This window comes from Balaenoptera musculus, chromosome 17 (assembly GCF_009873245.2).
Source record: "Balaenoptera musculus isolate JJ_BM4_2016_0621 chromosome 17, mBalMus1.pri.v3, whole genome shotgun sequence".
NCBI lineage: Eukaryota > Metazoa > Chordata > Mammalia > Artiodactyla > Balaenopteridae > Balaenoptera > Balaenoptera musculus.
In genome coordinates, this window is record NC_045801.1 from 8672179 (window position 1) to 8694288 (window position 22110).

The 22110-nt window shown below is 49.4% G+C and overlaps 1 protein-coding gene across 1 annotated transcript in view; it reads right to left on the reverse strand.

Moving 5' to 3' along the window:
- TG (thyroglobulin) overlaps positions 1–22110 on the reverse strand; it is a 247796-nt gene that overhangs the window by 137004 nt on the left and 88682 nt on the right. Inside the window, exons 30-35 of the mRNA XM_036831001.1 lie at positions 18269–18406; positions 17209–17385; positions 15685–15796; positions 14608–14687; positions 13217–13360; positions 5939–6001 (exon numbers count right to left, since the gene is read on the reverse strand). Of these exons, the coding sequence (XP_036686896.1) occupies positions 5939–6001; positions 13217–13360; positions 14608–14687; positions 15685–15796; positions 17209–17385; positions 18269–18406 (714 nt within the window). The remainder of the gene's footprint in view (positions 1–5938; positions 6002–13216; positions 13361–14607; positions 14688–15684; positions 15797–17208; positions 17386–18268; positions 18407–22110) is intronic.

Consider the following 22110-nt stretch of genomic DNA (forward strand, 5'->3'; position numbering starts at 1 on the left):
AAGTTTTATACAAACATTAGGCAATTTTGGAGTCAGTGCCTGCTCACGTGGCCCTTTCAGCCCAAGGACCAAAGGGATTAAGAATTAGCTTGTGTGGGTTAATGCACCACCAGACTCGTGGCTACAGCAGGCAGGTGACAGTGCCCCAAGGTTGGTGCAGGGCAGCCTGCACAGTTTTAACAGCACCCGTTCCACCCTCAAATGTGCCCCAGATGAGATTATTAAAGTATAACACCCCTAGGCTGCAGGCTATGATGTCCTCCAGATCCCCCTTCAGGAATGAAGGGCTCTTCCCCAGCCGCTAGGAGAGCTGCTGGCAGATAGACCCCACCGACAGCCCCTGCAGGGAGAGTGACCCCCAGAAGGGCAGCTCATACCAGTGAGTGACCAACGTGAGGGCATAACAATTTTGAAGATCGTCCCAGCATCCCTAGAGGTCAGCTGAGGCCTCCTCTAAGGTTGCATTGAAGCTCAAGTTCTCCCTCTGCCCTTCTCTTTCCCTCTCCCACCCCTTTTGATTCCATTCCCTTAAAAAATGACCTGCATACTGAACTCAGAGTCTGATTCCTGAGGAACCCAACCAGCAACAGTCAGCATCTTTAGTGGGGAGACTCTGGATTTGGATTCAGATTGGGTTTGAACCCCAGCTCTACCATTCATTAGTTATGTGACCTTGGGCCTTTCTGACCCTCAGTTTCCAAATCTGTAAAATGGACATAATGGTACACACTGCCTAGGGCAGTTGTGGGGATTAAAATATGGAAAGCATTTAGCACAGTGATTGACATATTTAGTCACTCAATACCTAGGAATATACAAATTCATGATTTTATAGCTCTGCCCTTAACTGGCTGTGACTTGGGAGAGTCACTTTCTCTCTCTCTCTGCCTCAGTTTCCTCCTCTATAAAAAGATGGGTTTGGACTTGGGCACTATTACTGACATTTCTTGAACACCCACTCTTATCAGGTTCTGTGCCGAGCCTTGTACTTTATTCCACAACACAAGCCTACTAGGTTGATATTTCTTACTTTTCACCATCATCCTCATTTTACAGAGGCCAACAAAGGCATCAGGGGGCTGAGGAATTTGGCCCCAGAGTACCCATGTGTCAAGTGATGGAACAGGATTGGAAGCTGGGCAGACAGACCTCAAAGCCCATCTCCACACCAGAATGCCCTGACGTTTCCCTCAATTAGATGATGCACCCACTCCTGCCAGGGCTGGCATTTTTTAGGATCACACGACTCTGCCTCCAGCTTAGTGGAAAACATTTGCAGAAAAGATCAACTGAATTCTATCAACCCTTTGGCACAGTTGTGAAAAGCCAGAGGCAAAGCAGACAAAAGTGGTTGACTACAAATCGCATGTCCCAGAAAAGACTGCTGGTGTGGCCACTTCTATCTCCATATACCCAGTGACAGCTTTGCTGCTGTCAGTGAGCTCCAGGCTGGTGCAGCTGAGCAGGGCAAACTTTCACCAGGCATCCCTCTCAGCCATGCCTCACACCCTCTCAACTGCAGCCTCACCCACAGCCTCGATCTGCTGGTAGCAACCTGTGATCCCAGTCAAGGGTTGGGGCATTTTTTTAAGGGTATTTTGAAGTTCCTCAGGTGAAATGAACTTAGAGTACAGGTACAATTTTTTAAAGACTCACATCTGTGTTTTCCCCTCGCTTGTAATCTAAATACTCTAAATAATCTAAATTTGCTTCAATGGCACCTCTAAGATAAGAGCTTCTGAAATAGTGGATGACAAGCAAAACGTCAATTCTCCTGGGAATTAGCCCTTGGAAGACCCCCCCCCCCCAATTTGGCCTGCAGGAGGGGGCAGATAGTGGTCATCCTACAGACAGGGTCCAACATCTGAAAAGACATCTCATGCTAACCCCGAGCATTGCTCTGGACTGGTTGCCGTGGGTCTTTTAAGAAGCAATGGACATTTTCTCTTATGAAGAAATAGCATCTTTACTGTTTTGCCCGTTTAAAAAAGCACACAATATTTCCCTAAAGAGCGTAAAACGGCACTCTATACACAGATGACGCAACTGTCCTCGTTCTCTCAAAGCCTAGCTTGTCAGGCACCAGTGCATCTCCCACACAGCCCAAAGGGAGAGCGTTTGAGTCATTTTAAAGCTCATATGGAACTGCTTAAAACCCTTCAAGGATTTGTGGTACCCAAGGCACTCGAATGTTTGGCCCCAGTCCCCTGTCCAGCCTCCCTCCTGGCCCTGCAGTCCTGAGCTACCTGTATCTCCCTGCATGTGCTGTGCTAATGCAGGCCCCGGGATTCTGTCCATGCACCGCCCTCTGCCCAGGATGCCCCCTGCCCCCTGCTGGCCATCTGACAATTGCACGCTGGCCTTTAAGGCACAGACTGGCCATGATGTGCCTGGGTGCTTCCACTAACTAGGAATATAGAAATCCACGCGGTGAATTCTGGGGGAGCCTTCCCCGGCTCCCACTGCCACTGCAAGTGGCTTCACTTTGGTAAGTGGCTTATCTCCTTAAATTCCTTCTTCCTGTGCCTTTCTCCTGATTAGTAGGTGGGATCCTCTCTTTGCAATCAGGACCTCCAACCCAGCACAACACCTTTCCTGGAACGTAAGTGACAATTCAGAATCCATTTTCCAAAATAGATATTCACCGAATTGAAGTAAATTGAAGTGAAAGAGGATCTGTTTTGCCATAACACGCTTCTCTGTTCGTGCCCACCCTAGCGCTCCCAGGAGATCTTGCCAAGGTCTAGTTCCAAACCCAGTACGAAGTCCCACACCGGCTCCACGTTCAAGCTACAGCATTTCTCTACTGATCACCTTCCGCCTCTCCCGCTGACAGCCCTAGGCCCACACCCTGAACCGTTTCCAATGTCTGAATGCCTCAGGCTGTATTGTGGCCCTGGGCCTTTGCACGTGCACTCTCTTTGGAAAGACTTTCTGAAACACCCATTTGACAAACTCCTGCTGTCTTCGAACCCCCCATTAATGTGTTTGAAGTCTTCTCTGGAGCAACATAAACCAAGCGTTTAGAGTGTATGTACCCAAGACAGGCCCCTGAGACTTCACAAGTCACCTTCAGCTTCACCATCCCCATCGACCAATCAGCTCGTCAGAATCCCCTTTTCAAAGAGGCTTTGAATGGGCAGCTTATACACACAATCTCATAAAAGAAACAAGGCCAAGACTTTAGGTCTCCCGACAAGTCTGGGGCTGGGAAGTCCATCTCTGTCACCCTTTCCAGAAGCTCAAACCAAATATTTTCATCTAACTTTGAGGGGGGCCAGGCAGGCACATGTGGGTTCCAATCCCAGCTTGATCATTTAACCTAACAGAACTTCAGTCTCCTTATTTGAAAAATAGACCTTGTTACCATCTAACTTTCTTCTGAGCATTAAATGATTTATGAAATGCTTGGTTTTTAATAAATATTTCCTTTTCTCCCCGAATAAAAAGTGCATAAAGATGAGGGTTTTACGTATGCTTGGTATATACATGCAAGTGTGAGCACACACACACACGTGCACACGCACACAATCCATGTCACAATCACACAGACATACCAATACCCTGAAGGCAGAATGATGTCCTCCCTCTGACTCACATCAAAGGCACATGCTCAAACTCTTCATTCCAACTTGGAAGCTCTAAGCACACATGGAATGTCGGCCCCCCATCTCTCCTGCTTTCCAATCACACTCGTCAAAGGCACATTTGAAAATACCGTGACATCTCATTCCGCCTTCAAAACATCTACTCAGCTCCATAGACTTTGTGTGTGTGTGAAGGGAGATGTGGAATTCTACACCTTTTCTTTCTTTTGTTAGTAACTCAAGGCTCAGTAATACAAATTTTGGCAAAAACAGACTGGAAGCGTTGTAAAATCACCTGAAGAGGTTTATGTGTTGATCGATTCCTATCTAATATATGCATTTGACATTACGTATGGAAGTCTTCTTTAACCGTAAATTTAATAAATCATATTTTTAGTGATAATACTTAAGGATTCTAAGCACATGATGGAAAAAAAACCACTTTGAGGGACTTCCCTGGCGGCGCAGTGGTTAAGAATCCGCCTGCTAATACAGGGGACACGGGATCGAGCCCTGGTCTGGGAAGATCCCACATGCGGAGCAACTAAGCCCGTGTGTCACAACTACTGAGCCTGCGCTCTAAAGCCCGCGAGCCACAACTACAGAAGCCCAAGCACCTAGAGTCTGTGTTCTGCAACAAGAGAAGCCACCGCAATGAGAAGCCCACGCACCACAATGAAGAGTAGCCCCCGCTTGTTGCCACTGGAGAAAGCCCGCGTGCAGCAATGAAGACCCAACACAGCCAAAAATAAATAAATTAATTAAATAAACTTATTAAAAAAACAAAAACAAAAAAAAAACCGCTTTGATTCACTGCTAGTAAGTAAGTCTGCAACTACAAACAACTGTTTGGGACTAATTTGGCAATATAGATCTAGAGTCAAAAAATCTAGAGTTTTCAAACCCAGTAATTCTGCTTTGGAGAGTGTGCCCCCAGGAAATAATCTCAACATTGGAAAGAGCTTTATGTACCAAGGTATTCTTGTGGTATTTTCGTAATAGTGAAGAGTCAAAAACAATCAAATGCCCAGAAATAGAGGAATGACTTAGTGAACGACAGTGCGTCGACCTACTAGGATAATGTGACAACCGTGTCTGATCACTGTACTGTCTTTGTTTCTTCATCACCAGATTGGGAGCATTTTAAGGGTAAGAACATAGATGAATGAATGAATGAATGAATGAATGAATATACATATGCATACATGAATGGTTTAGACATATATAACTGTTTGGAAATATACACATGATGCAATATTAGGTAAAAACAAAACACGTAATATTGTAGCAAGATTACAACTACTTTTCCATACAGAAAAGTCTAAGATTAGGAAATAAACCGATGTATGAACTGACATGGAGTAACTTCTAAATAATTCTGTGATTTTTCCTTCTGTATTTCAGCATTGTTTGAATTTTTCTGTAATTAACAAATAGGAAAATAGGACCTGCCCCTTGAGGTTGGTGTGAAGATCAAATGCCTTAGATGTGAAATCTTTAAGTGCTTAGACATCGATATTCTGTACAGAATGCTCAGGAAAAAAAATACACACAAAGTCAGCTCTTTTAACTGAGGGAAGGAAGTGACGACATGGTTGAGGACATTTATACTCTCAGCCCAGCCTTGATGACAAATGATTCTCTCCTACACGAGCTACATGTTGTCCCTTCAGCCAGGACCATAATGACAGACATCTAGTGCCCCTCAGACATCATGTCACAGGACAGGAATGATGAGAGCCTCTCGTTTCCTGACTAAGGGGAAGCAGAAAAGGGACATGCAGCGAAGCCCACGCTGCCCTGCCCGGTCCCACGGCGACCACCGCCCCACGCTTCCTGCTGCCAGACGGGGTGTGTGCGGTGGCGACGGTGCCATGTGCAGAAGGAGACGGCAGCCTCAGCCCAGGTGGTGCTCCTGGGATCAGGGCCAGTGCCCGGCCTCAGATGTCACTGTGCTGCGCGGGGCACCGATGGCTCGGAGCCCCGACTCCTCTGCACACAGTTCCCAAACACTACTCTTCCTGACACGGCCCCGGGGTTGTGCAGGCCTAGTCGTTACACAATAGGGTGCAACAAACCTGAGAATGACAATCGGGAGGACGGGCTCCCGCCCCACTCTGCTTCCAGCCGGGGGCATTATTTGGCGGCCGTTTAAATTGCTCTGAGTCGGTATCCTCATCTGTACAAGGCATGTGGTGTTGGTACTTGCCCTCTCTATGCAAGTGTGTAACTGAGAGGAGCCTGAGTTCATGAATGTGAGAGGGTTGTGGGAGCCATAAACTACGGGACAAAAGCAAGGAGAAAGATGAGGCCGCATCACATCGGAGAAATGAAGAAGACAATGCACTTACCGTTCTCTGTGAGGGGAGGCAAAGCCACCGAAGGGCAAAAACTGGAAGCATCATTTTGAGCAACTGAAAAGAAGACAAAGGCAGCCCTTTAGCTCTTTTTTACCCTTTTGATCATTGAGTCCCGAAAGGCAGGAATAGAGGTCCCACTTGGTGACAGAAAAGTCAAACTTGCAAGGTAGACAGTGGGCCCACAGTGCCCGGCACCACTCCCGCGTGGTCCGAACGGGCTAGGCTGTGCTGAAGGGACGTCCTGACATCTCAGGGGCTTAAAGCAACCTGGCACCACAAGCTCACTGCAGCTGGGCTGCCTTCTCTCCTCTGTGTCACCCTCCCTCAAGGCCCAGGCCGGGGAGGCGTCATCAAGCCCCTGCCTCACAGACGCTGCGGCAGGGGACCTCACTCCTGCTCTCACAGCTTCGCCTACGAGTGACACACAGCACTCGTCGTCTTCACGTTGTTTTCCAAAGCCAGCGGTGAAGAAGTGCAGACCTACCATGTTCCAAAGAGTGAGCACCCAGAGACACACAGTGAACAAGTGAAACACCCACCACCATGGCTTAACTGACTCACTCAGGGAGGGCACTTAGCCTCTCTGGGCCTCAGTTTCCACATCTGTACACTGGGGATGACACAACATACGCTGAGAATGGCTGTGGGCATGACAGGACGTAGTGTAGGGCCAGGCACAGGGTGAGAGCTCACTAGAGGGCAGCTATTCACCGCAGGCCACATGGCAGGTGGACGGAGCCGGGACTAGGAGGGCAGACCGACCTGGGCTCGAACCTCCACATGCCTCTTAGAAGCAGGGCGGGTGGACAAGTTATCTGGCTTCTCCTATACCCAGTTTTGGCGCTGGCACATGAGAACGATGTCAGAATTAAATGAGAAACCAGGCAGACCCAGTAGGTGACCCTGAGTGCTCATTATCCCCTTCCCCTTCCTCTTCCCTTACTGAACAAATCAAAATCTTCAAAGCCTCAGCATCCTTGTCTTCCAGTGGCCCAAACTAGGAGTGCTGTCAGACCTTCTCCCTCTCTGAGCTATGGTGTAGCACGGTCAGGGGTCAAGGCTCATGGGTGGGGCCCACAGTCAAGAGTCAACGACCCAGGGTGAGATTGTGTGACCCTGAGCAAGTTACTTCACCTCCCTGTCCTCAGTTTCCTTGTCTGTAAAATGGGGGTAATGACAGTACCTCTCTCAGGGTTGTGAGGCTTAGATGAGTTGTTGTATGTAAAGCTTTGGGCATACAGTAAGCACTCAATAAATGCCGGCCACTATTCACTCTTAATATCGCCCTTTCACTGTGACACACCCTTGTCCTTGACTCTTGGCCTTGTCTGCCTCCATGAAAAGCCTCGAGTCAGAGTCATGCTCTACTCTGGTCCTCGAAGTCCCGGTTTGGGTTCCCTCCCATCCCATCCCCTCCGCCGCCTTCCTCACTTTGGTCAGACATGCCACGACCCAGCCTCCCTGAGTTCTACGGCCCAGAGCTGTCGTGTGTCTCTCCTGCTTGACTCCATCTGCCTAGAAGCACCTGTTCCCGGTCATCATTCTATGGTCCTGGTTCCCAGCCTTCGGCAGACACTGGAATGCCCTGGAGGGCTTGATGACACACACCACGTTGGCCCCATCCCCAGACTGTCTGTTTCAGCAGGTGTGGGCTGGGGCCTGAGATCCGGCGTTTCTAACAAGTTCCCAGGCGATGCTGACCCTGCCGGGCCAGGGACTCACTCTGAGGGTCGCTGAGCTAAGGCTCCTGTCACCCAACATTCTGTGAGCTCCGCCCACAAAACTCAGAATGACTCAGAACCACCCACCACCCTCTACAGCGCCCAGGGGGCCAGCTTGTTTATTTAAATGTCTGTCTTTGCTTTCTCAGAGCAAAGACCCTGAGAGTCAGTGCAATCTTCAGAAAACAGTCTGATGAATCTACATCGAGGGCATTCAGATGCCCACACCCTTGGACCCAGTAATTCTGCTTCTGGAAATTTATCTGGAAATTCAAAGCAAGCTCGGTTTGCAAAGGAAACATTTATACAGCACTAATGACACACTGGAAACTGTATACGTCTAATGCCGTGAGAACAGTGAGGCGAGCTGCCGCACATCCGCGGGGAGAATTGCCATGTGCGCGTCTCAGCCGGGCATTTACCACCTAACTCTGCTGCTGCTGCTGCTCTACTTACCCTTCCTCATCCTCCATCAGTGTTTCCTGACGGGGGGCTGTCGGCCCTTTGGGTGGGGCCTTCTTCACTGTACAGGAATAGCTGAGCCCTGAAAGTTCTCAGCTTCCCTGGGCCCCGGGGCACTGAGCCTCAGCCCCTGGGAGGGACTCCGTCCCTGGGGACGCCCCTACAGAGAATCATACTGTGCAACCTTGAGCAAGTTGCTCAGCTAATTCATGCTTGTTAAACAGATGGATGGTAACCCTTCTGCTTCTTCCCAGCTCCGCTTTCAGTGGCATCAAGCTGGTGGCTTGAAATGGGCCGTGGCTGGAGTATTTACACCATGGAAAGTGGCAACTGCTACAGAACTACAAATCAGGGCCTCCGCCACCCTCCCCAGTTGTAACACATTTGCCAGCACAGCAGAGAATGCGGGTAAGGATAGACCCAACCTCATCACGTTCTTTGGGGACCAAATAAGATGTTGCCTGCAAAACACTAGCCTAGCCCTGGAGCCCACTCCGTGCTAAGTAAATGGCAGACACTCTTGAGGGGATGTGAGTGATGATGTGAAGAGCAGATTGCACAATAAGTTCTCCTACGTGTGGTGGTTTCTATGTGGGCTGCAGAGAGGCATAATTAGAAGAGCTGGTCATTTCCTTTCCATTTCCCATATCTAGAACAGCTACAGGGTCCAAGTACCTTTGCTTAGCAGAAGAACAAAGGAAGTGTGAGGCTTCGGTTGTTTTTTTTTAGATGCCGCATTTGACTTTGTAAACAAACCAAAGACCCTGCCCCACTTGCAAGTCACGCACAGCTGCGGAGCGAATGGCAGCCCAGTTCTCCTCCGAGGGCAGCAGGTACCAGCGCCCCAGAGGCCGCCCCCTCCAGGCAGCCCTGAGCTCTGGGGCAGCTGGACTGCAGAGCAGCCTTCTTCCCCCGTACTCCCACCTTGGTTGCTAGGATACTTCCTCGTTGTGTCCTGCTGTCGCAAAGGGGCTGCCAACAGCCTCATCTGCATCCACAATTGCTTGGCCTGAGCCTCTCAGTTTGGTGCTCAGACCCATGGAAATTTCTGTTCTCTTTGGACAGCAGTCAGAAAGCACATGGCTGCAGGCTCTCTGGGGGCCCCTCTGGGCGCTCCCTGCTCTAGGTTTGTGCCTCTCTCCTGGATCCTAGGAGACTCAACTCTCACTTCTGTTCTGAGAACACAGCCCGGTACCAGGGTTATGTTGCCTGTGTGCAGATCTCTGTGGACCCGGGGGCCGCAGGGCAGGACCACGGCCACCCCACCCACTATCCCTACGCAGCGGCCACTGCGCCCTTCACCCAGCTTTCCTTTATCTACGCCCAGATTTTCCCCCAGAGTGGCTTTTGCCTAATCCCTTATAGAACAAAATTTCTTGCTCCCCTTTTGTGCTTCAGAAGCCCCCGTGGGTCCCCCGACCCCGCACTGTAACACAAGCCACAGGGCTGAGTAGCTTTCTGATACAGAGGGAATAATTACCTCCCGGTGAGGGGATAGGAGAGTACCAGCCCCACAGGCGTCGTAAGTGAATGCAGGGAGAGTGCTGGAGAGTTGTTTCTGACATTAGTAAGTGCTTGAGAGATGTACATGTCTCTCACTTCTGCCTCCCCAGCCAGGCTAACCGCTTTTGGGGAGGACCTTCTACCCCTGATGCTTCCATGGTGTTTGACACATAGTAGGAGCTCAACAAATAGCCCTTCCTTTCCCCTTCCTCAGTGTCGTTCTTCAGAAACAGGACCTGTGTTACCCTCTTTGTGTCTGGCTCTCAGCCTGCAGTCAGATCAGGGGTCTGTGCTCATCACTCAACAGAGATGCCAGTACACTAAATGACCAAACCATAGATTTGAAGCGAGGGCAAAGCCTATTGACGGAAATTCTTTGCAAGAATTCCTTTGTAAAAACCCCTGTCTCCTGTGCTGACGGAGAGGTCATCCTTCAAGGCTCAGGTCCCCCTCTGTGCAGGCTTCCCTGGCCCTGCAGGGGCCCTACTTCCTACTATTGTGTGTGATTGTCTAATACAAAGATAAGGATGCGGGGAAAGTAACGACGATGTCAGCTTGCCTGTTGGGACTTTCCAGCGTTACACTGGGGTAGTTTTGTCTGCTACAGAAAACAGAACACATGAGCATCTAAGGTTCAGAATCCAGAAGATGAGGGTGCTTTGGCTCAAAATATATCGCACAACACAAGGTGGTTTTGTACTAGGTCAGCGTGACCCAGTGCAGAGATGGTCTAATTTACCAAACCAGTTTCCCTGAGTGAGGTTCCTTTTCTCTGCCTGGGTCTTAGGAGGAGATAGGTCATCAAGTCTTAGGACTTAAGCCACCACCCGCTTTGGGTGGTGAAGATGACTTAAGGGAAAAAGACTGACCGGTGAGGACCTGATTCTGCTCTGATGGAGGGTCATGGGTCACACCAGGTCACCAGAACCCCTGACAGCTGGCCCTCTTCCTCCCATTCTTCTGAGATGGAAAATTCAGAGCCACTCACACCAGAATGGCCGTAAGCCATGTGCATCCCGAGGTGTTTTCCACCCAGGGGTCCTGAGAGACTGATGCCATTTTGGCATTTTTAGATTTTTCTCCCCACTCACCCGAACACTGAAAGCAGGCAGCATGCAGGGTGAAAACCTGCCTGCCTGGGCAGCTCCAGGCCAGCGGGCCAGAGCCTGCAGGAGGTGGTCCCTGAAGCATAAAGGAGGGTGTAGGAGGCTTTCAGTAATGGATTTCCACCGCTCTGAAGCAGAATTAATTTCTTGTTCCCATGTTCCCACAGCACTTCATGCACATGACAGTTCTAGTACTGAGCCTATGATGCTACAATTAATCATATGTGCCCGCATCTTCTTCACTAGGATGTGAGCACCTAAGAAAAAAATGACTACATCTTATTAACCCCACACTTCCTAGTACCCAGCACAGTGCAAGACCCAGTATGGACACTCAGTAAAGTTTGAAAACTTCCAGATTTACGACATGAGCAATCCAGAGCTAGAACGGCTTATTTATTTACAGTCTGTGACTCCTCCTGAAGTTGTGCGCGCCTGGAGGACAGGCATCATTTCTTATCCTTACTCAGCCATATAACAGAGTGACTATGTCATATGGCTGAGCATAGCCATATAATATGGTTATATGGTTGGTTATTTGGACCCAGTTCTTTCTGACTAGGGTCCAAAAATTCTGGGTCCAAATTCTGTCATTTACCTGCTATGTGGGACTTTGGGCAAGTGACTTAATCTCCCTGAACCTCAGCTAACAGTGGTTATGAGGATTAGGTGAGGTAGCACTTATAAAGTGCTTGGCATCCAGCCAGGCACACAGTAAGAGCCCAGGGATTAGAGGCTGGATTTGTAAAACCAGAGGCCCCCAGGCATGGCTGACATTCGGTCAGTGTCTGTTGAATGAATTTGTAATTCCCTGCCCTGTAGTTCCTGGCCAGAACTCCTGAGTCCCCAGCCTGACCCCACAGAATATACGTTGGAAAAAGTTAGTGGTCTGTGCAGTGAGATAAAAAGACACGGAACAGATGGAAAAAGTGGGGACAAGAAGCACCTTGGGTTCTCTTCCTCGCTAAGTCCTGCCAAGAAGTTGTAACCCTCTGATCTGATTCCCACATTTCTGAACAAATGAATTATTCCTTAGCTTCTTTTTATCCAACTCTTCCCTGAGCAACAGAAAGATGAAAAATGACATTTTCCAGCCTTTGGTGGTGTGAGGACATGGGAAGAGGTGTGGGAGGACAGATGGGCAAGGAGGCATTGCGGGCTGAGAGTTCAGTTCTGAAGGCCCTAAATACCCAGAGCTGGCATTGGATCTCCTGCGGGGCCACCATCCTACGCAGGCATTCACTCCCCCTCCTCTTTATGGCACACCCCACCCCACCCCACCCAAATAGAAACCCACTGAGGATGTTTCATCATACACTCCTGATGTTTTTCTTAAAACAATTCAAGATGTTAAAATAAAATAAAAGTAATAAATAGAGTGAACTCAGATCAAGTCACAGGATGCTCAAAGCAGACATCAGCAAGGAAGATTTTTTTCAGCCTGGTAACGATCAACCCCAAAAAAACCGGCCCTGAAGCCACAGAATGTCTCGGGGATTAGTAGGCTCATGAACAAATGTCAAGGACCAGATTCCACCAAAAAGTCCCATCCCAAGCCTCTTGGGTTGGACATAGCTCTGGAATAAGAGGCCAACCTACCGCCGGTTTCGTTTATTAGTTTATTAGTTTTATTTTTTCAATTTATTGGTCAACTACTTGTTTGGTCAGTTGAGTTTAGCTGGGGGAAAACCATTCAGGCAATGTGTCCAGACAGTTTCACATACAGTCACTCATGCCCTATGGGAGACCTGCCAGGAGGCAGCAGGTAAAGGGGAAGAGTGAAGTTTGGAGTCTTGAGAGCTGGGTTTGCGACCTGACTCTGCTTCTTGATGGCTATGTGGTTTGGGTCAAATAACTTCCACTGTCTACACCATACTCTCCTCATCTTAAAATGGAGGAAATAATGTCTACTCCATGGAGGCACTGAGTAATACATTGTACAACCCGGGTAGAAGCCGCAGCACATATGTAGACACACAGTGGGCACGTGAGGAATGTCAGTTCTCCTCTCCTTTCCGACTTTGGGCAAAGTATTGTGTTGGGTGAAATGCAGAATGTGAAATCAAAGTTACAGACCTCTAAGGTTCCTCCAGGTCAGACATCCTGTTACTCTCATTTCTAGGGCAAGGACCAGGCCAGGGCCAGACTCTCTCCCTTAAATTTAAAGCTTGAACACAACCTCCAAAACCCTCTGGAGCAGACTGATGAAGACAGTGTCACACTGAAGAGGTTGTCCATTCACTCCTGCTGAATACATCCATGGAGTTGAGACCTAGTTGGACATCTTTCCTTTGAGTCTACGAGCAGACTTCCAATACATTCCTTTTCTGCTTAAGTTAAATAGAATCTGTCTCTGTTGCTTGCACCCAATGAATCCTGACTAATCTCCTCCCAGGGCCAAGGACATCATCCTAATATACAGTTGAGAAGCAGTCAACTAAAGATGCCCATGTAGCTGTTCGGAGAAGATCACTTACCAGGCTTCTGGTACCATCCAAAGGGATAGGTGTGGACCTCAGTGTCGGGAGAGCCACAGTCCAGAATGCGCCAGGCTCCTCCATCTTCCTCACTGCACATCTGAATTCCCAAGCTGTTCAGAGTTAGGCATGTCACCTCTCCTCCTGGAGCAAAAAATAACCAGGACCAGGGAAATGATCATGATGGGAGATTCTAACGGAATGAGAGAAATTCTGCAAACTCATTCTTCAGCAGACATTTGGGGTGCAGCACACTATTCCAGGGACGATCTTAGTCACTGATGAAAAACCCGCCACCTTACTGAGCTTCTGATCAAAGAGGACATCGATGGAGACAGCACAGACCCATCGTGTGCCCAGGGCTATGCTGGGGCTGCGTTTGCGTCATACTCCTTGGTCCTCACTCAGCCCTAGGAGGAGGGTAACATTTCTATCCCTATTTACAGATAAGGAAACCAAGGCTCAGAGAGATTAAGTGGCTTGTCCAGAATCAAGATTTAAATGCAGATCATATGGATGGATCCAAAGTTCACCCTACCAAGCTGCCTGACAGGTCTTGAGAGCTGAGCAGAAGCCAGCTAAGTGAGCCATGGCAGGAAGGCTACTTGGGTCAGGTAGAAGAGTCGTGTAACGCTGACCGGGCACTGGACCAGGAGCCATGTCCCAGCTACCATGTTTATTAGCTACCTCCCCTCTCCAAGCCCCCACTTCCCATCTGTGAATGAAGGGCACTCCTCCCCACCCACCACGAGGAGATGCTGAGGATTAGGTCAGACTGTAGATGTGAACGGGTTTTCTAGACTGTAAAGTGCTGTATGCAGACCAGAGAGAGTTACCATTATTACCTTTTTTTTTTTTTTAACATCTTTATTGGAGTATAATTGCTTTACAATGGTGTGTTAGTTTCTGCTTTATAACAAAGTAAATCAGTTATACATATACATATGTTTCCATATCTCTTCCCTCTTGCATCTCCCTCCCTCCCACCCTCCCTATCCCACCCCTCTAGGTGATCACATAGCACCGAGCTGATCTCCCTGGGCTATGCGGTTGCTTCCCACTAGCTATCTATTTTACATTTGGTAGCGTATATATGTTCATGCCACTCTCTCACTTCATCCCAGCTTACCCTTCCCCATCCCCATATCCTCAAGTCCATGCTCTAGTAGGTCTGTGTCTTTATTCCCATCTTACCCCTAGGTTCTTCATGACCTTTTTTTTTTTTTTTCTTAGATTCCATATATATGTGTTAGCATACAGTATCTGTTTTTCTCTTTCTGACTTACTTCACTCTGTATGACAGACTCTAGGTCCATCCACCTCACTACAAATAACTCAATTTCGTTCCTTTTTATGGCTGAGTAATATTCCATTGTATATATTATTATTACCTTTTAACTGGGAAACGTTCAGAAAGCCAAAGCCAGTGCAGCACGGGTCCACATCACACAGTCGTTCACATTCAAAGAAGCTGGCGGAAGGGGAAAAGAGCAGGCCTGAAGGTTTGTGCTGGGCAGGACCTATGGGGTGGGCTGAATCGCTGACACTGACTTCTGGGGGCCTGCTCTCTACGACGACCCCTTCCTGAGTCCAGACACACAAGCTCTGCTCCCGCAGCCCCCACCCCAGCACCAGGGTCAGGCTGACCCCCGTTTCCCACCCTCCTTCTTGTGCCCCTTCCTGCCGGCATGGGTGGTGCCCAGCCAGAACTCAAGGCAGACTATCCTGTATCATCTTTTCATCTCCATTTTCAAAAGCAGATCTTAAATGCCAGCAGCATGGCATAGTTTCATAAACCAACCACACTTCGTAGATCAACAATTCATAGATCAATGACTCTCAAATTCTAACTTCAACAGGGGGAGCCTAGTTAAAATTCAGATTCCTGAGCCCCCTGTAAATGCTGATTCAGTAGGTCCAGGGTAGGACCCAGGAATGCAGTTTGTAAAAAGTCCTCCTGGTAATTCTCATGGGTGAGATCCACAGACTGGTGGAGAGGAACATCACCTTTATGAAAACAACTAAATTATAGCTGACTAATTAAATCAATAATAAAATACATTTTTAAAATAAAAAATTAAATAAATTAAAAGTCCTTATATGCCTATGGTCCCGTTGAAAGTTCTGCTTGCTCTCTGGATTTTGAATGCAGCACAGGAAGACTTCGCTGATCAACTTTATTACAATGCTTGGTAACTTGTATTAATTGATAAAACACAGGTCAATGTTTCCCTTTTGCATCGGCTGACCAGATATTCAGGGCTAAATGTTGTGCTGACTACTAGTAACTGACCTTAGCCATGGTTTTTAGATAGTTACCTCCTTATTACTTTTTCACCCTTTGCTTTGGGTTTTACAGTCTTTTATGCTTGTGCCTTTAACTGATATTATATCACCATCTTTATGAAAACAGAAGGGTCTTAATAATAAGTATTGCAGTGGGGCGGGAGTGAATGGAAACAGCTTACCCGTTGGAAATGGATTTGTTAAACATGGGCACTTTGTTTCTAATGGAAATCCCCATCAGCTTTTGGAACGGCAGGCGAGTGTAAAAATTCTTCACTTTATCTTGCAGTACAACTACACAGAGGAAGAAAGACATTATATTATTTAAGGAGAGATGTGCTGTAGCCATAAAGATACTTTTGTAGGGGGACAAAGGTATACAAACCATACTGAAAGCTTCCGATTAAGATGGCATATTAAACCCATGTACTTAACAGTCTGCTCCCACTGCAAATCTCACTAAAATAATAGTAAAGGCATATACCCCCAAGGCAAGAGAGAATAGGAGAGGGGAGAGAGAAACAAATTTTGGAAGCTAGAAAAAACACAGAGGAGTAAAAGTTGACCGAATAAACCTAAGAAAGCTGAATTCTCGCCTTTTCCGTGGGAAGAACTGAGAAGCAAGCCCATCCACCTTCTGGAATCCCCAAAAGCTTAAGTATCAGCGGCACTGGGATGAAAGGGAGCTAAAACAGAACGGGCTGCGAAGCTTTTGAAGAAGCAGTTAGGTCTCCAGAGGCCCTCCTCTTCTTTCCACAGCCAACAACTGCCCCTTCCTACCATGGAAGGATGCGGTCTCTCGGGGGTGCCAGGTTGAGCTGTAATGGAGGGAGTACCACACCGAAGCCGGGGGACTTTTTCCAGTCAGTCTACATGGTGAATATTGAGATCCCCTAATTTTCCAACCTTATTTGGCATCTAAACCACAAGCAGCCAGGCTCACGCCCCCAGGCCAGATATTACAAGATTCCTCTGGAGGAAGGGCCTAGATATACGGACGTGAGGGAGTCCCCAAAGGGTGGCCCAACTAGATTATCCTACAAAGAAAGCCCAAGTCAACAAGCTCCCACAACACACTCAGAGCTTCCCAGTTAGCTTCTGGGTCCCTGTCTTACATTTAAGTGGAAAAATCAAGGGTCACCAGATACCTGAGATAGGCCTCCAGCAAGGAAGATAGAACAGTAAATGAAAGATCTCAACATGATGGAAGAAATGAAGGCTGGGCAAGGTGAGCCCCCCTCCACCCAAATAGTATCATCAATGTTCTCAAAGGGGTAAAATCAACTTCTATCTTGTTGAAGCCACAGTTGTTGGGATTTTCTATAATAAATGGCCAATTGGAATTCCACCTGCTATGTGCAAAAAACATGATTTCTATGAACAGTGGGATTCCAGAGTGACATTATTCTCTCTCGAGTCAATTTGATGTATTTCTAAATGCCTTTGCATCTCTACAGGGAGCCTGGGTAACTATACTTTTAGACATTTTTTTTTTTTTTGGCCGCTCCACACAGCCTGCGGGATCTTACCTCCCCGACCAGGGATCGAACCCATACCCCCCTGCAGTGGAAGCACAGAGTCTTAACAACTAGACCGCCAGGGAAGTCTATTTTTCAAAGAAGAAGAACTGATCTGGATATTTGTAAAGCCACAGAGCCAGCAGCCCAATAAAAACGCAGTTTGGGTTGATCCAAGCAAGCACTCACCTTTCTTCTGGAAGAGGGCACTTGGCCTGTGGGGCAGGATCAGTCTGCAGCCCTTGGGACTGGACTCCATGACATCATCACACACCTGGGCCTCTGGGTACAGGGTGCAGGTGAAGTACAAGGGTGCACTGTCTGTTACCTCTGCCAGCTGACAGAAAGAGGGCTCCTGGACACAGCCTACAGGCAAGACAGTTGGGTGTTAGTCCTAGGGAGGCCAGCAGTGGAGGGTTACCTCTACAGGACCTTCTGGGAGAAATGCCCCGTGGGGACTCTTCCCAGGCAGGGAAGGTCAGTCAAAGCTGTCCAGTCTGGAAGGCCCAAGAAAAACACTAGGGTTCTCCCAGCTGGGGAGAGGGCCATGCACGAAACAGGGAGTCCAGGTGGCTCTGAAAAAAGGCAAAGTCCAAGAGGGTGAGGGGTCAGCTGGAAACTCAGCAATATGGGAGGAGAGAGGGTAAAATTCCATTGGATCTGCCCAGGACCATCTCAGAGGCAGTCAGGACCTCAGACCACAGGCCACAGGATGTAAAATTTGGTGGCGTTGTGAACAATCTCCCCTGCTCCCAGTCCCATGTCAGACTTTGCCACTGGTACATGTGAGCTCCCTAATGGGGAGGGATATGGCTGATTTTTATTTTCTCATTCCCAAGGTGAAACACAAGGCCTAGATCATAGCACCTGCGCAACACAGCATGTGCCTGTTAGGTAAAGGATGGATGGATGAATGGATGTATGGATGTATGGATGGATAGATGGATGGATGGATGGATGGATGGATGGATGGATGGATGAATGGATGGATGGATGGATGGATGGGTGGGTGGGTGGATGGATGGATGATAGGTTCTGAGAGCAGAGTAGAGACTAACTACACGATTAGCTTCTTGAAGATATGGGTTATGTCCTGTCTTCTGTATCACCCATGACACTAACACTGAAGTGACCCCTGAGTTATGCTACTGAATTTGATCATATCTGTGTCTCAAGAGTTTTTAAACTAGGCCTGAGATGCCTGACCACAGGGTGGAGAAGAAGGAGGACGAGGTCTAAGGATACTTACGAGAAAGACACCACAGGTTTGCCTGCTGCAGTGAAAATAGGTGTTTGAAAAGCCAGTGCTGCTGGCTGGGCAGGGATCGGTTTCCATTGACAATGACTTGGTTAAGGTCCACAGGGGAGAAAAGCTCTGTTGTCAAATCTGAAAAAGAAGGGGCAAGTCAACTTCCTTTGCCTTTATCTCCATGGTGAATCTCTGTCTCTCTGTCTGTCTGCCTCACACACACACACACACACACACACACACACACTTGCAGGCTGTGTGAGGCCAGAGCATGTCTGGAGTCAATAGGGTTGGGAGTCTGGTCAGGCAGGAAAGATTCAGAAGGTCCCAGAAAGCCCTAAAAATTATGGAGCTGCAAAACCTTAGAATCTTGGTTGGGGAGAAAACTTGGGAGCCATCTGGTTCAACTTTTCACCTAAGGCAGAACTCTTCCCCACGATATTTCTGGCCGAGGTCCCTGCAGCCCCGCGTGACATGTCTGTGCCCACCGTGGCCGCCCACCCCATCATTAGGAAGTTGAGGAATCAAATCCGCCTCTTTGTAAATGTGAACCACTGATGCTCCTTCTGTCTTCCGAAGCCACATGGAAGTTCTAACTTCCTCCCAATGGCAGCTTTCATCTGTGAAGACAGCTCTCAGCTCTGCTCAGCCCCAGACTTGAAAGTTCCAGCTTACACATCCCCCACCTCACCCCACCCCCATCTTTCTTTGTGTCTTCATACGCCATGATTCTGGCTGAAGGCTCTTTTGGGTACACCACTGCCCACGGGACGGAAGTCCAAGCTTTCTTCTTGGTCCGGGCTCTACCTGCCTTAGGAGCCTCATCTCTGATTGCTTCAACTCACGCTCAAGAAGCATGTACATCACACTACATTAATCGTGTAGTTAATCTCTATTCTGCTCCCAGAACACTGGTAATTCCAGCTCATCACCTCACTGCTTGCTGCCCCAGGACTACTGTCCGTGCTCACCTGCCCTTTACCCCCTTCCTCGTCACCTGCCTAGTCCTCCTGTGCTTCAAGGACCAGCACTGCTCCCTCCTGCTCTGATGTTCAGTGGCTCTATAAAGAGGGTCTCCAGCGTGAGGGACCCAGCATCCCAGCCCAGGAGTAAGGGCACATTTCTGCACCTCATGAGGGCTCTGACTTCCCAGAGGGGCTTTCCCTGGGGGCATAAAGCGGCTCATGGAATGAGCTGGGGCAGGTTTACAGCATCCCTTAGCTTGGGGCTCTGGAATGCGGGGCTCTACAGCCCACGCATACCCCACGTTGCCTTGGACTGCAGCATCTTCTCAGAAGCCCACTCTTCAGGCCACTTAAAGCAGGCTCACCAAGGCTGGGTCTCCTCACCAACAACTATCACCAAAGGGGATAGAAGTGTATGAGGTCTGGCAGGGCCAGAAGTTTAGTGCAAACAGAGACCCCAGAGACCATGTCGCCAGCCCCTCCTATGTGCAGCCACTGCCCTTTGGGTTATTGCTTCCCATGCTACTGTACCATGGCTGGTTTGCACGCCTGTCTCCCTGCTGAACCATGCCTGGCATAGGTAGGAGGGCACACACCACCCCTTAAGACGGCAGAGGAAGAAAGGAAGAACAACGCAGCCAGCCTAGAGGCTCACTTGTAGATCCTGGAGTCACACTTTGTCCTCAGAGCCTCTGCACAGGCTGTCCCCCTTGCCTGGCCCTCCTTCACCCAGGTGTTCTCTGGAAATGCCTGGCACATCTTCCAGGCTCCTCTGAGAAGCCCCTGTTACGTGCCGGAGGCTGCCAAGCATCCTTCCTCCCTGCAAGCCCTCTGCACTGACAGCCCATCGCAGCCCTCACGACCCTGGCCCGCCGCGGCTGGCACACGGGAATTCTCACCAGCCTGGGAACTTACGAGGGCACCGAGTATGTGCACAGAAAATGTCTGCTGGGTGAAAGAATGGATTCTGTAGCCTCTCAGTTTATCCCTGATGCTGCATTAGGAAGAACCCATTTTCGACTTGTTCTCTCAGAACTTTGCAATCCTCTGGAAGGCCAGGAGGCCAATAGCGGGCTGCCAGCTGGGAGGTTGTTCTCTGCTTTTCTGTGTGTGTCTGAGACACTCGGAGTAACTGCAGTAACCGGAAGCAGGAAGGGGAACATTCCTCGCTGTGCTGTGACTGGGAAAGGCCCTTCTGGGGAGCACAGAGGAGCACCGGCCAGGGAAGTGAGCCCCACCGCAGGGGAGCCCATCAGCGGGGTTTCTCCTGCAGGGGCGTTATCTCCTCAAGTCCAGGAATGTAATCAGCTGGGAAGGGGAAACCCAAGCTGGGCTTTGTCTATTCACCCTGAAGCCCTCCAAGGTCTTCCGGTGGGGGCAAGAGAGGGAGTCCTTCCCCTGGGAATCATGCGATAGCTTTGTAGATGTGGTCCCGGCACAGTGGATAATGACGGATTTCATAGAACATTCTCAAGTACCAGGAAAACATTCACACTTACATGGCCGCGAGCAGTCTGGCTACCGCTCAGAGGCGCTGCTAAGGTTGGGGACCACAAACGTAAATGTCCCCAGCGCAGGCTGGCCTGCAGGAGTGTAGGGGGCTGGGGGGGAGGGGCAAACAGGAGAGCCACACCCCATGGAGGGGGCGGCTCAGCTCAGCTCCAGGGTGGTCGCCAGGCAGAAATTTGAAGCCTGCGCTGCTAGAGCTTCTCCTCTGTTTTTCTCTACAGAAGCTGGAAATCTGAATTTCTATATAAAATCTTCCAATTTAAAAATATTGGCTCCGTTAGATAAAATCAGCAGTCTACTCTGCAAATCAAACAGAACCCGTCTGCCCTGCCCGCCAGGGGCCACCAAGACTCAGCTCTCAAGTCCACACTGTCTGCCCCTGGGAGCAGCTTGTGTTCTGGAAGGACCTGGGCCTTGGAGTCAGCTGACCAGGGTTTGAACCCCAGCGTGGCTGCTCTCTTAGTGCTGGACCGGCTGAAGCGAGGGCCAGCAGGCGCTGTGAGCCCCGCGTTGCTCACTGGTAAAACGGGAAGAACGACAGCGATGAGCAGAGCTGTCACAACGTTTGCGAGGTGATGGATTTAGAGCACCAGAGGCAGCGCCTGGCAGCCAGGAGTCTCAAGGGGGAGCAGGCCCACTGCTGCTGCCCTGCCTGGTGAGCTCACTCCCCCCGCCCCTGCGGCAGCAGAGAAACCTGAACAGCAGCCGTGGGCTTGGGAGGCTCCCAGGACACAACCAGTATGCCAATCTGCCAGTGCAGGCAAAGATGGCACAGGAGAGGGGCCAGGTCTCTGTGCAGGAGGGACCCAGCTAAATGCTTGCTCCTGAGAACAAGAAGGGGAAGGCTCCTGAGTGTGTGTCCATTCACCCACTCCCCCCACCTCGCTGGCAAGACTGAAGCTTCCACTACAAACCTCTGAAGGTGCAGAAGGGCATAGCTGCTAAGGCATTTGGACGGGAATATGCACCGTGACCCTAGCACGATCCCCAGCTGGGATCTGCTGTCCGACAGGCAATACAAGGAAGAGAGACGGACTGGGTACAGAACCTTCGGGAAGGCTTGCTACGAGCCAGGCTCGGTGCTAGGATCATAATCCCAACTACCACGTAATAACAGCTACCGATTTGTGAGCCCCTGCTCTGTGTCACGGCAACTTATAGAATTACATCCTCTAATCCCGTCTCATGGGGAGTGCTATTACTCTCATTTAAAGAAGGAGAAACTGAGGCTCAGAGAAGATGACTCGGGGTTGCACAGGCAGATGGAGACAGGGCTGGGATTCGAACCCTGCTCTCCTGATCTGAGGACCGCACTCTGAATCAGGACACAGCCCTCGAGCCCACAGCTCTATGGACGCAGAGCGAACT